A 15,200-nucleotide genomic window follows, 5' to 3' on the forward strand; every position below is an offset into this window, starting at 1 on the left:
CTTGAATGTTATAAAATATTTCATCAGAATCTCTACGGAAAATGAAAACATGAAATTTGGCATCTTGAAGCCTGGGGAATAAAATTCCCAAAACTATTCCAGTCATCATCATAAAAGTTTTAGTCAGAGAAAAGATAAAAAATCAGTTACATTTTAAAGAAAAAAGTAATTAAGTTACCCACTGTGTAAAAAAAAACAGAGGCCACCACAGGGAAGAGAAGAAAGGTACTAATGGATTTCATCAGTACTTGGAGTAAGGAGAGTACCATCTTATTGGTCTCCTTATTTGGATTTTTACAGTGACAGATAAACTATTTTTGGTTGGAGGAAAGATAGGAAAACTCCACTGAAAATTATCTCAAAGCATGTGCCTGTTCTTCTCATTAATGCTTCATCATTTCAGTGCCTGCAAGTAAATAGCTATGTTCATAACTCATCTGATAAGTAAGTTAAGTATCATGTGCACAGAAAATATGAATCATGTCAGATAACTCCAAATAGCTTGGAAAACATTATTATACTAATATATTAAAATTTGAAGAGAAAAGCCCAGAATGCTTTCAAGCAACTATTATTCATATTATTGTTCTAAAATGAGACAATAGAAAAGCATCAAGTACATGAATAAACACAGCAAGAGCGGTGTTGCCCTCACTGTGAGGTAGAGTTTCCATTCCATTAAATAGCGTTCTGTCGGCAGAAGCAGCCCCACTTCTGACTTAATGTGCAATATTTTGTTTAAAAAGCTCTGAATAAAGGCTAATAATGCTTTTCAGTGACTTCCGTGGCAGTTAGACAGGGCTCCACAATACTGTTACTTCTCTACTAGGTTAAACAGCTAACATTTATAAAAGACTGTGACTCCACAGGGTTTGAAATGAATCTCAGCACCGTGGGATTTTCAAACATGCTACCTTTTGTACCAATTCACTTGGGGTTTGGAGAGAAATTGCACCGTGAGGGAATACCACCACCCACAGCATATTTATTGCAGATAGTAATAGAAACACACGTGGTTGCCAGAGCTGTAAAGGTAGTATGTGCAGACCTGGGATTTCCAGCCATGGTGCCAGTGGCCTATTGGGACTAGTTGGTATATGTACACTGCTACAGCGGATGCTTCTTTGTTCTCTTCTAAACTGCCAAATACCTCAAAAGCTATGTGAAGGGCTGCCATTTGCTCTTGCACAACTCCTAAATCTATTATTATGGGACCAGTGAACCCAGACAGAGGGAATAACTGATCTAGGCTGCAAGGCTGAAAACTTTTCTCAACCAGTCCTATAGCATCAAGTTTCTAAAACAGCAATTTCTCTAGAGAACCAACATTTTCTGTGTATATTGTCCATTTGCACTTCTGTTTAGAGCTAACTTTATCAAATGCTAGCCTGCAAATCCATTAAATAAAAAAGTAGCATCAAACTCCAGCCTCTCCAGTCCACCTTCTGGACACAAGAAAGAAACATATGTGTACTTTTAAATATGCGTGGCTATTTTAAAAGTCCAGGTTTCCTTACTGCAACTGCCTTTTAAGTGATGCTAACTGTGAGACAAGAAAGGGTTTTGCATGCTTGTAAAGCCTTGTGAATTCCTAAGTGTGCAGCAGAGAAGTACTGGTTTTAAATCAACACAAATGTAAAAGAAAATAGAAACTCGAGGTTGGTGATTGTTTTCCTGAGAAAGAGCAAGGCAACGGAGAGATGATTTAGAATTCGCAATTCCCCAGATAATCTCTAATGCAAAAAAATTAAAATGTAGGTTGTGCTTCATCTAGTCACATAAAGAACATACTGATCCTTCTGAAGTCAATCATAGTACTTCCAGTGACACCCCCCAAACTTAAAATATCACCAGTGAAGTCTTCTGGAATGGGATGTATGGCATGCTTGTAAGCTACAGTATCTGCAATACACTGTACTTCACCATGGACGACTCCTAACTCCCATGCAGCTGACAACACCATCAAACCTAAATAAAAAAAAACCTGGAATTTACATTCCTCTTGTTTCTCAAAGTGTGCAAAAGACAACTAAACAACTACTTATTAAACAACTGAGCTACGTACATGCAAACTTTTCCCCCAGAAACAATGTTTTTTCAAAATTGATGGTTTACTAATTATATTAAGAATTCTTGCTTACTAATTATATCAAGATTTAAAAAAAATATCTCTGAAATATTTAAATCAAAAGATTAGGAAACCTGGTTATCTATTGACTTTTCTTTGAAGTGACTTTGCCAACAAACCTTTAGCAGTTGTAGCAAGAGATTTACAGAGATCAAAGGGAGGAAGACTGGAGAAAAGACTCATTATAAATTCATTGTTTGCTAACTACGGGATGTTTGCTAACGATCCATCTCGCTCTCCGTCTCACTGTTTTGACCTCATTCAATGTCTTGAGAAATCCATAGACAGAAGATTAACAGGAATAAATCTTCTGCAGCCCTAGTGATAGATTTCGGTTATAACAGAATGCAGCCAACTTCTTGCTGGGACTGGCCTGGAAAACAATGGTGATTGTTCAAGGATGGAACATCTAATTAGCAGAAATTAAGACAACATCCTGAGTAGTGTTTAGATGGATCTAAATAGACTGCTACTATCAGGATTAACAGATGGGTAAATTAATTAAATTAATATGCATTAAGATTTTTCTTCAGTGCGTCACAGGCCACAGGAAGCACTACAGCAGTTCTAGAAATCTGTATATTCTAGGTCTCAAAACCCGCTGCAATAAAGGAATGTTTATGAGTTTTCCTCCTCTATTTATCTCACTAGGCTCTAGACCATGAAATACGTGACATGGAAACTATAAATATCTGAGCAATGCAACAGCTTATGAACATTTGCACTACAAATCATTACACAAACCTGAATTCTTCTTAAGCTCTGCTCAAAAGCTTTAGACAGAAGTGTACTGCTAGAGCTTTATGGGGAAGTGGGTACGAGTCAGTCTGCCTTTCGTCAAATTCAGGCCAGTATAATAAGAATTTTAAATATGATAAGTATCAAATTCATGAAACCAAGAGTGTTCTACTAACACCAAAGTAACATAATTATGCTGTACTGGAGCAAAGAAAATAAACTGTGGTAGCTACTCATGAAGCCATAATATGCAGCCTAAAGTAATGACAGAGCAATAGCTACTCCAACTAGGAAGACGGGAAAAGATGGGGTCTCAAAATACCAGTCTCAAATTATCAGATGCTTTCTGTTAATGGCCTAACAAAATAAAAGATACAGTTATTTCAATTCACAGAATGATTAACCTAAACTATCAGTCATGGTTAGTACACAAGAGGCCCTGGGTAGTAAAGCCTTTGCCTGAACACTGAGATGCTTCATTAAAGCATCTTTTGCCAGTCGCTACTTGTAAAACCATGGGCACCGGCAAGAACCCAATGCCTCAGATACACCTCCATAAAGTGTCATTGGATTGATTTCTGGTTCACATGGTAAAAGCCAGAGCAGAGTATGGCTTTATGTGTGTGCAACACTATACAAACAATAAGGTGACTATTTTAACTGAAAAACAGTCCTAGCACAAACATTTGCTGTTCATCAGTCTGCCCTGACTGTCTTAAACATGGCTTGGCTAAAATCCCAAGGTACCTATACACCATGAAAATTAAATTTTAGGGGTGTTGTTCTGGTTTTTGTTTTAAAAACAAAACTTTGGTGGCGAAGCTTCCTCAGTTCCAAGCTGCTACTTTAGCCAAGATTCAGGCATTTCTACAACCATAAAATGAAAATGTGATCAGAATAACACATGAGGCATTCAGAACCTATATTCGGATTTTCAGGGGGACGCCACTGATGATTCAGTTCAGTTCTGGCTGTAATGAAACAAAATTAGCCTGGACATGAGTTCAGAGATGAATATTTTGTCTGCTCCACCTATGGGTGATGAGCATATTGACTCTTGCTTGTACAATGCAAGCTTTCACAAGCTAGGCAGTGATGGGCCCGGGCTTGTTTTGAGATAAAAAATTGCTAGCATACAACTAGAGTGCTACAAGAAGTGCTGTTAGTGATTGAGTAAATGTCTCCTGTCTTTTGGAACTCATACTAGAACAATGCTCCAGCTGCTGTCAACATCATTCATGGTTTTTGTGGAAGCGCTTTCCCACCTAAGATGGAGAACCCATGTCTTAACTTCTTGTTCTCTTTTAGACTCCTACAGGGCTTTTGTAGAAGTCTAAGAGATCCTGACATTTTAGTCATGGCTAAATTTCAAATGAAGCACAGAGTTTTGCTACTTTATCCAAATAAAACTGGAAGAAGGACTAAAGTACTCGTCACATCCTCTCTTAAGGTGCAGAATGGTATTACTATGTACCTACTCTTAAATCACTATTGTAATTCAATAATAAATTAAATATTCATAGAACATACTGTATCTTCTGTGGTATGCTCTGTAACAGCTAGATATTATTAATAACTATTTCATAAAACACAGAAATAAAAATTAATTACATTTTTCCAGAAGATAAAAGAATTAACTTATGTGCTCATAAAACAGATTGGTCTGATTCTCAGCTTTGAGATCTGGCCTACTTCCTGCACTGCTCTCAAACGCAGTAGAAACCTGGCAATAATTATAACTACAATGCCAGCTATCTCCAAGACAATTTCTCTCAGGACTAGAAAGCATTAACCATCAGAGCCCAAAGCAAGAAATAATGATAAACATGCTCCTGTAATAATAACCTGTAGTAGAAACAAATGGCATTGCTTCCAGTACCTGATTCTCTATGGCCTTCCTGTTTTTTGGATCACTAACAATTGAGAGCTGTAACTCTGCCATCTTTTTCATCTTGCTGTCCATGTCAATCTTCTGGAAGAGACTTTTGGTTTGATTTTTCAGCAGCCTAATGGTGTCCTCTTTCCCAAGCTTCTTTGCAAAGAGGGAAGCACAAGCTGAATGTATGGCAGTAACCCAGTTTTCCAGATCCGTCTGGCTTGTCGCCTGTGAAACAAATGCATGGTGCAATGTTATAATCAAGTAAGAGATACCAAAAATGAATCGGCAACTCTAGAAGGTGGAAAGTATCTGACAGGCTAACTGAGGTCTCAGGCATTTTATTTTAAAATGACCCAAAGTTTTATCTTTAAAACTATGGAAATAAAAGAAAATACAGGAACTGCTAGCCTTCTCCATACTCCATCATGACTTGCCTCCAATGTTCAGCTTCTTAAACCTGCAAGATTTGAGGGGTCAGACAGCACAGAGAGTCCTAGGAGCTATGGAAAGATGAGACTTGTAGCCCTCAATCCCTCCAGCTAGTTAAGGTGAAAACTGACAGGTTTCAAAGGTAAAATTCCTCCAGTTTCACATGACGAACAGGATGACTTTAAAAGTAAGGTCTAAGGAGAGATATTTGCTTACTTAGAAATGCCAAATTAGTTGAAAGGGCGCAGCAAAGTAAGGAGAATACATTTGAACAGAATGTCTCCAGATATATTTACAAGTGCATCTATGAATCAACATGTTTTCATGCAGGCAGTTCCACATAATACTGTTCTTCATTAAAATTTCCAGTGGTGCAGCTAAGCAGCCAAGATCTTCAGATAATTTTTAGCCTTCTTTTTGAAAGTCTCACTCAAGCAAACTCTCTTTGTGGCCAGCAGATTCATGGTTGAGCCTATCATTCTATAAATGTGGAAAGTTTACAAAGGTATAAAAATATTGATAATACAGCTGATTTCCTAGAAGTTTGTAACCAAGGAGCAAGTGTCCTGCAGGTTTGTGCCATACTCACTTGTGCTCTCTGTTCTCTTTATTTCCGAGCTGTAATTGACTGAGCCTGTTGGTGTAATATCAAATACCTAAATCATACCATACACTTACAATAGTATAGTGCAACAGTATAACTTTACTATAATTTTTAAGTGAAAGTTACAGGCATAATGTGTGTGTACATATATGTATATATATAAAACCATACACACACACCCCTTAACTGGAAACAATCACAAAGCCATGTATGCATATTGTTACCTGAAATAGGTAAACATCTCCAAAAGAATTGCTGAGACAGAATACATTTTCTTTCTTGGGATGCTCTGGAATAGACTGCACTATGCTGTCCTCTGCAAATAGGGCATATCGAGGCAAACTGCTCTGTTCCATTGAATTCCTTCCATAGGTCTCATAAAACAGCAGGGTACAACCTTTGGGTTTGGGAAGGAAAAAAAAAAAAGGAGAAAGTAAGTTCAGGTTCTCTTGTATTAAAATTTTTGTGAATTGAGACATCCTTCAATGACAGGGAACATCAGTTCCATCTCTCTCTCTTGAACTAGAGAGAAAAGGAGGTTCCTCTAAACTGAAAAATAGGCAAGGTAATGCTGAATTTGCCAACGAAAAGTTGGAACAGACATCTGATAGGGGCACATTTGTCCAACAAATATGCAGAGACTGAAGAAAAAACAGAACAACTCAGTAGACAGCCTTCTAAAATATTAAAGCAGGTAGAAAACATTAATCCCTCCTTATTTAAATCAGCTTTTGTGTTTCTTTATTATTTAAGGGAACTAATCCTCTCTCATAACAGCCACTTAAGCAGCCTTTGTATTTGCAGAAAAGACTTGCAGAAACTTTTGGCTTCACACAGCAAACATTGTCATACAGAACTTGTTAAGTTTAAAAACTGTGTTTCCTTGAATCTACCTGCAAATTGTGGACTTAGACAATGAACTCAATCTGATTAATTTAATACAGTTTAAAGGGTTTGAGTTTGGTTATGTTCAGCCTTGGAGACAGCATAACACACAAGATTCTAGACTTGCATCCAGAAAACAAACTTCATCCACGCCGATGACAATCACATATGTAACAAAAAGAATAATTTATGGAGGACAACAGAGGAGACTTGATCCCAGTCCCCAGAAGTACGATTACATTGTCATGTTGTCTTTGGCAGTGAAGCTCCCTTAAGAAGCACCTGTCTCCTCCATCCCCTGTCAGCCATTCACTCCTGTCCAATGCCACAATCCACTGTTCTCTAAGATGTGCTGGCTTACCTGCCCCTCAGGTCACAGTCTGAAGTGCATTACTAAAGTAATCTTGTTAAAAAATATCCTGTGTTTTTTAAGAATTTCTTAGGTTAGCTCTGCATCTAAAGAAAATATATAAGTACATCTCACTTTCACTCCTAGGAAACAGCAGTTTAATGCTAGATTTTATTATTGTTATTTTTTAATTTAGAAGATAAATTAACACAATACCATGGCTGGAAGTTTAACCTGGAAGATCTAGAATCAGATATGATACATACATCTTGAAAAATGAGGATAACCTGGCAGAGATAGAGAAATCTGCTGAGGATGGTTGTGGATTCTCTGTCAAGGTGAGCCTTTTCCAAAAGCTATGCTCTAATTCATTCAGGAATTCTATTACTACCCTAAATAATCTGCCAGACACTCTGGATAATAGCAAATCCTCTAGAGTTGGTCCTATCCTTCCCCCTTACCCTTGTTCTGCCATAAGACACAGAAGCACTTGGAGATCTCTGCAGATGCAAGAGAAGGAAGAGGGTTTGTTCCACTCAGTGTATCAGGTACAGCATTTTTTCAGTCATTTCAATGTAACAGGGCAAACAAAACCAGCAAGTCTTCTCTTCCTTTCATCAGCAGCAACACTGTACAAACACTTTCACTTCTGCATTTAGGAAAGTGTAAATTAAGTTCTCTTTTGGTACATGATAGTATTTTGGTACTTGGTAATTCTAAAGTCCCATGTTTCCTCTATACATTATCAGAAATGTAAATAAAGTCGTGTTGCTTTTTATCCTGACATTACTTGTACCAAAAAAAAAAAAAAAAAAAAAAAAAAAAAGAATGGTTGAAGAGTGTGCATGTGTGTTTAGGTGTAAGGCACCTCCAGGTATATGTTTGGATCAAGCCAAGTGAACTCTAAAAGTAGCTGGTTTCATAAATTCTGACAGCACCACTGGGACTGATTACGATTCAAGTGTTTTGATCAAAACTTGAATTGAGGGGGGTGAGACTGGTGGGAAAGGAATTTTTCTTGTTAAATATAATTAGGCAGGACAGATGGAAAAGAGAGTTCCTTCTGTTAAAGGGTTACTATTCAAACTCAGGTCCTGATGGCCCTGAAAGTACAGTGGAGGCCTCAGGACATGTATACTTTCAAGTTTGGCAGGTAACCAGATGGTTATAAGCCTTCTGCATATTTATAATTACACACATCTCAGTAGAGTGCAAAGAAACATGCTGTTCTCCATTTGCATATGTGGCTATTTTAAGTCATATTTTAAAATATCTTGGCTATTTAAATTTCAAGAACAAACTACCCACAGATTTATTCAAAATCCTGTATAAGGAGAACTAAAGCAAACACCTTGCTCTTGATATAGCATGTTATGAAAACAGAACTACGCCTTGATATCTAGACAGCCAAGTTTATCTTGGCATCAGAACTCTCTACAGGACAATAAAGGTATGAGATCAAGGAAATGAGGAAGGTTTATTTAAAACAGCTAACAAAGTGGAAGACATTCTGCACCATGAACAGATCCATATCGCTCATCCTAAGTAAAAAGCATGCTAACGCTTTTTAAAAAGTTTGCATTTAAGAAAGCTTTTTACAAAGGATTTCATTATACCTCTTTTATAGATGGGGAAATTCAGGTAGCAAGAAGGAATGCAACCTGCTCAAGGTCAGCAGTAAGCTGATTTCATAGCAAAGAACTGCACACAAGGCACCTGAGTTCCCCTTTCCAGAGCACCATAGCTTCATTATGCCAGAAATGCATGGACTACCGGTATATAACATACTTCAATTTAGGCACTTGACAAGATTGTTAGGAAACTACTTGTGTTTTAGAAGAGGCAGATCAAACTTGTATTCACATTCCATAACACAAACACATACAAGAAAAGGGTGGCATTCAGATATTGTTTTTCCCCTTTGTATATACTGTTTGTAAGCATGATTCATGCTATCTGATGATTGGGATAAGTGATTTAAATTGTTAAGACTGCCTACATTTTGATCCCTTGATAACAGGTCTCTGAATTATTAGGTAGAATTGCTACATTCAACTTCTTTTAAATCAGCACTATCAACCACAACGTTCTCAGCACTTGCTGTTTGCTGTTCATTTTTTTTCAGGTCTACACCCATGCAAAATTTTGAAAAGGGCAACCTGTGGGAAAGTTGTTATTTTCTCTCCTCCAGTCCGAGATATGCTAGGAAATTATTAAGTTTGATCATTTCCTTACTCATTAACTTAGCATTATATTTACTGAAAGGCAAATTCCTTTGGATGCAATTCAGAAAAAAAAAAAGATCTATGAACCCACCCATTAAATTCCTCTACCTCCCCACAATAGATGTTATTTTCCTTCTTACACTTCCTGACACCCATACACTTTTTGCGGCACACCTACCTCCCCCATTACTCTGAGCCATCAACGTGACCTGCTCACTGAAACACAATAATCACACACCAACCCACTAGCAGCACTCTCTTTTAAGTGGATTGCCTTCCCACAGGGCTGTTTCACAGCAGGAGAAGATGGGGGAAGACGGCAAAGTGGGGACACGGAAAGGCAGCAAGACACAAGCGTTCGGTAACACAGGGAGCAGGCAATGTGAAAGATCCATCCTGGGAGCGGAGGGAAATCGGTGAGCGCTAGGATGGCTCTGGGAGCGAGCATGTCATGCTAAGCCGTGGGCACCACGGACAAAGAGCTTCCCCTGCTGCTGCTGCCTCAGCCTCCTCTGCCCAGAATTGCTCCTTCGGGGGGCAAATTTTCTGTGTAAATGCCTCAGCACAGAGCAATTCAGCTCTTTGTTATGTTGCTCTCTGAAGCACAGGCAGCAAACTGAATGTTTTTACGTTGACCCATCCCAACTTTAAGTAAACCCCAGAAACAGTGGCCTGTGCACCAGGGACTTCTGATCCCTAAATTTTTACTGCCTGATACAGAGGTGTAACTTCCATATTTTTCTCAGCTTTGGCTCAGTTTGGTCTTTGACCTCCAAACATCCAAAAGCATCTTCTAAAGTCCCAGTTCTGCCTGAGTACAGGAACGAGGACGTCAGACAAAACAAACCCCATTGCAGTATAAAACGCAAGGTTGCACATGCAATACTAAACACACAAGTGCTACTGTGATTTAGCAAGCTGCATGGGCACATGGTCCATTTTGAGCATATAGGTAGACTGCAAAGTCAGGCATGCTTACAGAACTGCTTACAGAAAGCAGCACGCATGAAAAGTTGCTGACACACAACAGTGGCTGGTGTCAGGCTTAAAGAGCAACGCCATGATTTACCTTTGAGCGTTACCCAGTACTGCTTCCACTTCCTCCGGGTGACCAGCTCCAGTTTTTTCTCTTTCTGCAGAGTCACCAGGGGTTTGAAGAACAGCCACCCTGCCTTGCGCACCACTCCTTGCTCTTTCTCATACAAGAGATCGAGCTGCTCTAAGGAGCTGAGCGACTCGCTGCTGGAGTCTTCGGTTTCCGACGAGGTCTCCGTGTTCTCAACGTTCGTCCTGCTCATCTCCAGCTCCCGCATGAAGTTCTCATAAATGTTCTGCCTCAGGGCATCACTGCTGACGGCGTTAGTGGATTCACTTCTTTGGGACAGGACATGGCTGGAGCCGGGTGACCACAGCAAACTGGACAGCTGGGATGGTGCCAGAGTGTCTGTAGTGAAGTTGTCCATTCTGCTGTCAAAGTATTCGCTCCCATCTTTACATTTTGGCTCCTGTACATAAAGCAAATTGCCAACAATCAGTCACCAGCGGTACGACGAAAACACACATATCATTTGGCATTTACATTTGTTTCATGTTTGGCCACAGTGAATTCCTTCCTCAAAGGCAGCCTCTTTTCACCATTACATCATATATTTAACTTTAGCACAGCTAGGCTAATTTTACCTCCACTTCCAATTTGCCATATAAACTGTGTTTAACCAACACAATAAAGGTCAAAAGTTCAAAATATTTAAAGCTTGTTAGTATTGACCAATTGACAAAAATCTAATCTAACAGAAGATACACTTGCTGACTGGCATGAATCCGATTTCCAAACTGCAGAAGTGTATATTTTGTGACTTTCTGGAAACCCCATGGGAGCTCAACTATCCCACCAAGCACTGATGGCCATTTTTTCCTAACTGCATGGTATTTTTCAGCCCTGCATTAAGAAGGGAGGCCAGTTTTATTTGAAATGCTCAGGCTTCATGACACTCCACGTATGATTTCAACTTTACCTTGTGATATGGATGTTAACTTATGCCCATTTCCTGCCACTACTTGTCAACGTGGGACCTTGCTAGCAGGTCTGGCCTTTTCCTTCTCAAGCCTTTTCCAGTAAAGTGCTGACTGCCCTCAACTTTCACAGGCTGCAGGGATGGTGAGGGATTTTCCAGCTACACAAGACTGGACTCCCTGGACCAACTTCACTGTCAAGAACCATGGTATACATCTTACAAAGCAACTTATCATCCTCCCAGCTTAAGTCTTAATGATGGTATTTAAATACAACCGAGATAGAAGAGCATACAGCACAAAATCTGATGCCTTTTGCAGTAGAGGAAGAATTTGAAACCATTGCTTGAAAAATTTTAAGGGGAAGAAAAGACAACATGGCTACAAACAACCAAAGCAAAACTGTTACCCTCGGTAATAACAAAGCTATTATACTTTCCTTTCAAGTTTAGATTGTCTCTATAGCAGCATTTATTTTCACACAGACTTCTTTACAAAGATAAGGTAAATAATCCTTGGTCTCCTGCATGCTGGTCTCATCAGAAGCTTTGATAGAACTACCTTTTTGTTTTTTGCTTCCTACTTGACGCTCTTCAAAAGTGTAGTGGAAAAGCTGTGCTGTGTTTTGACAGTATAATGACCTCCAATGCACAGCCAAGAGCAACACTGAGATCACATGCAGTTGCAAGTGTCACAAGACAAGTCAACTTTCAGTCAGCAGGCCACTGCTGGTAGTAGCCTCACAAAAGCCAAGTTCAGCTGAAAAAATTTCTATTATGGTATATTTAAGTTCAACTCTAGCCTTCTGGATCACTGGCAAAAAGGATCTAATTCTTCTGGGACTGTAGCACTGGCCTCCATACCTTTCATAAATCTGATTAGATTTTTAGTCAGTGTGCTCTGACAGTAACTCCCTAAACATGAACAATTTTGCATTTTATACAGTAATGCCAAATATGTCTATACAGCACAAGGCAAGGCACAAGACCTTAAACTTCAATGACTCATAAAATATATACTCATATTTGCCAGAGTGAAGTTATCTGAGAACAGATACAAAAAATCAAAGGCATCAGTGATAGTAAGCAAGGCAGCTTCAGTTCTCCACACGCAAGCTTAGGGAAGGTTTGAAGGAAAAAAAAAAGAAAAAAATCACATATGTAGTGCGTTTGTGCCCACAAAGTGACTGTACAGCAAGAATCACGATTGCACTGGCCATATGCGATTTTGTGCAATTGGAAGCTTTCTTTGCCCTCTTTTTAATTCACTGTCAGTGTATGCATGTGTCAAAATTCTGTCTTTTAATTGTTTCTGACTATTCTCCAGAATCTGTCAGTTCCGTCTAGAAAAGGGTAACATTCAGTTTATTAAGGATATCTATTTCTTTCAATTCCAAATCACTAATAAGAAAAGTAATGAGAGAAGCATGTACAAGAGGATGTCTGCTGTGAAGGGCCACTACAGGAACAACTTGCATTAATGAAAACAGAAGGATACCACTTGTCCACAAACAGCCACTAAGCACATCCTATGTTTTCTCCATGGACACAGAAAGGGTAGAAATGAGGAAGTACCAGAGTAGAGTAAATGGACACAAGGTCCAAAATGAATGAAGCTTTGGGAGCATATACACATCACCAGGTCAACATCACTTGTGGTTTTCTAGAAGACTATGGGTATGGTCATGCAGAATCTGCTGATCCTCAGGGAGGTTGTTTTTGTAGCAGTATCTGCACCATGGCTGAAAACATCTGACCCAAACTGTTGGTGGTGGTGTTTTCCCTGCTGGGATCATTCCTGTTCACCTTCTCTCTATTGCATCTAGTGACAATAGAAAACTATCACTGTTTCTGCTCATCTGCATTCAAGCAGATCTCTCCAAGTTTGAGATATATCCTGGAACAGTTACAGATAATGCAAAAGATGAAGTGGCTAACCAAGATACCAACTAGACAAAGGGATGCGTGTAATAAACAGTTGCAAAGAACATGGAAGGAACTAATGGAGGCTAAGTCCATGAGGACTCAAGCTGATAATGGGATCTAAAACCAGTTTTCAATCCAAATATGAAGATGTTACCTAAATGTCCTTTTCTTTTAAGTTCTCTTCCTTTGGATTTACACGGCTACACATCAGTGCTCTGGCTTATAAAAGTCAGTAAATTTCAGAAACAATCCTCATAACCAGGCTATTTACTTCTTTCAAGAACTTGTCTTCTGCAGTTATTTCCAGTTGCTGGATTTTAATTTTACGCAGCATACAGTCTTTCATTAAAGTTCTGCCTATGCTACAGAGACAAATGCACGCGTAATTGCATACTTAGTCTATGCCACCATCTTTAGCAGAGCCTGACTGTACAAAAGTCTGCCTAAACTCTGCCCACACAGTCACTGTTGCTCATGCTTAATGTATTCTGATACAGCATCTTCCCAATGCTGGTTCTGCAAGGATTTAAACACATGAGAATATGCCATGCAGTAGAGCACTAGTGATGCAGAGAGAGAACACAGTAAGATATCTTCCTGAAAAGAGAGCTGGGTCATGGCACAGAACGACTGCAAGTCTTTGATGTGAGACCATTATTAGAAAGGCAAACTCAGTTCCAGGATATATCAGATCAAGTATCAGATCAAGCCAGACATCAGGAAGCATCCAAGTCATTGGGCAGGGCATAGCCAAGGGCTCATCTGGAATATCCCATATCCAATTCTGGTTATGAATGATTTAAAACAGGTGCAGAGAAGGGTTGCCAGAATGAAAAAGGAAACAGACTTCCTATCTTAGAGACAGGAGTCCGAAAAGGGTCTGGTCTGCATAGCCTAGCAAATGTGAGCTGAGAGAAGATATAATTTCTCCCTTTAAATAAATCATAATAGATTAAATAAGAAGGAAGGATAACTAAAGTAACGGACACTACTGGCATGAGAACAAATCGGCCAGGACTATATTTAGTCTGCAAATTAGAATACAAGCTCTAAGCATCAGAAAAGGTTCTGAAACAACCTTCAAGTCAGGCAAAAGTCTACCTGATTTTAAGATGCAATTTGTTCACTGTTATGAAGGACACTTCCCTTCTAATGGCAGGGAACCGGTCTTAATACTCCAAGATGGTCCCCATCTGGAATTCCCTTGAAGTGGGTGGCTTAGCCAACTTGTTTCCACAGGGACAGCTGGAGGGCCTATCTACCCAGCCAAGCAAGTGCTTAGGCCTACTTATACTGAAGTATTCCAGCTTTCAACTATGTTCCAATCTAAGTGCCTTACAATCATTTATTACAAATGTAATGAGGAAGGGGCATAGTGCTCAGAGCAAGGCAGAAAGGTTACAACCACTATGAAGAACTGTCCTACAAACAGGGGCTAAAATTCCACCAAATCAGAACTGTGAACAGTACTTTCACCTTTCTAAGCCAAAGGACCCTAGAACACTATAATAATCACCAAGTTACAGCACAGTAGCCCCTAGAAGAGTTTACAGGTTTTTCAAATCATGTGAGGCAGAAAGGAACTGACCAAATCTCAGAATGAAGATGAAATCATAAAGCTACTCATTTTATGCTTCTTCTAGCTGGACACTCGGCTCAAAAAAAAAAGGGGGGGGGGGGGGGGAGAAATCAATGACTATTTCCTATGCCTTTTTCTAAAAAAATCACCATTTTTAGAGCTAGTGTCAATTTCCTTCTGATTTGGATTTGATGCAATCTCATCACTAAAACTTCCCTGTTGTTTCTGAAGTCTGAAGTTCACTGCATACTGAATTCAAAACAGCTATGAATCCTGCACCACAAATACCATTCTGAAAATGTCATAACTAAGTAATACATGGCAAAGGTCTGTGATGCAGGGATCATATGCAAAGCCTGCTTATAAAATCCAGAATAGCTACAGATGTTTATATCAGTGAAGAACCTGATATAAAATGCTAAGGTCTTCTTTACTGATTCTGGTTT

General features: G+C 39.2%; 1 protein-coding gene across 11 annotated transcripts in view; it reads right to left on the bottom strand.

The window, feature by feature from the left end:
* Positions 1-15,200, bottom strand: part of TIAM2 (TIAM Rac1 associated GEF 2) — a 184,353-nt gene that overhangs the window by 79,239 nt on the left and 89,914 nt on the right. For all 11 annotated transcript variants that reach the window (XM_064509123.1, XM_026122235.2, XM_064509125.1 and 8 more), the window contains 3 exons: positions 10,307-10,742; positions 6,003-6,175; positions 4,746-4,970 (listed from right to left, as the gene is read on the bottom strand). In XM_064509123.1, coding sequence (XP_064365193.1) covers positions 4,746-4,970; positions 6,003-6,175; positions 10,307-10,742 — 834 coding nt within the window. The remainder of the gene's footprint in view (positions 1-4,745; positions 4,971-6,002; positions 6,176-10,306; positions 10,743-15,200) is intronic.

Source organism: Dromaius novaehollandiae, chromosome 3 (assembly GCF_036370855.1).
Source record: "Dromaius novaehollandiae isolate bDroNov1 chromosome 3, bDroNov1.hap1, whole genome shotgun sequence".
NCBI lineage: Eukaryota > Metazoa > Chordata > Aves > Casuariiformes > Dromaiidae > Dromaius > Dromaius novaehollandiae.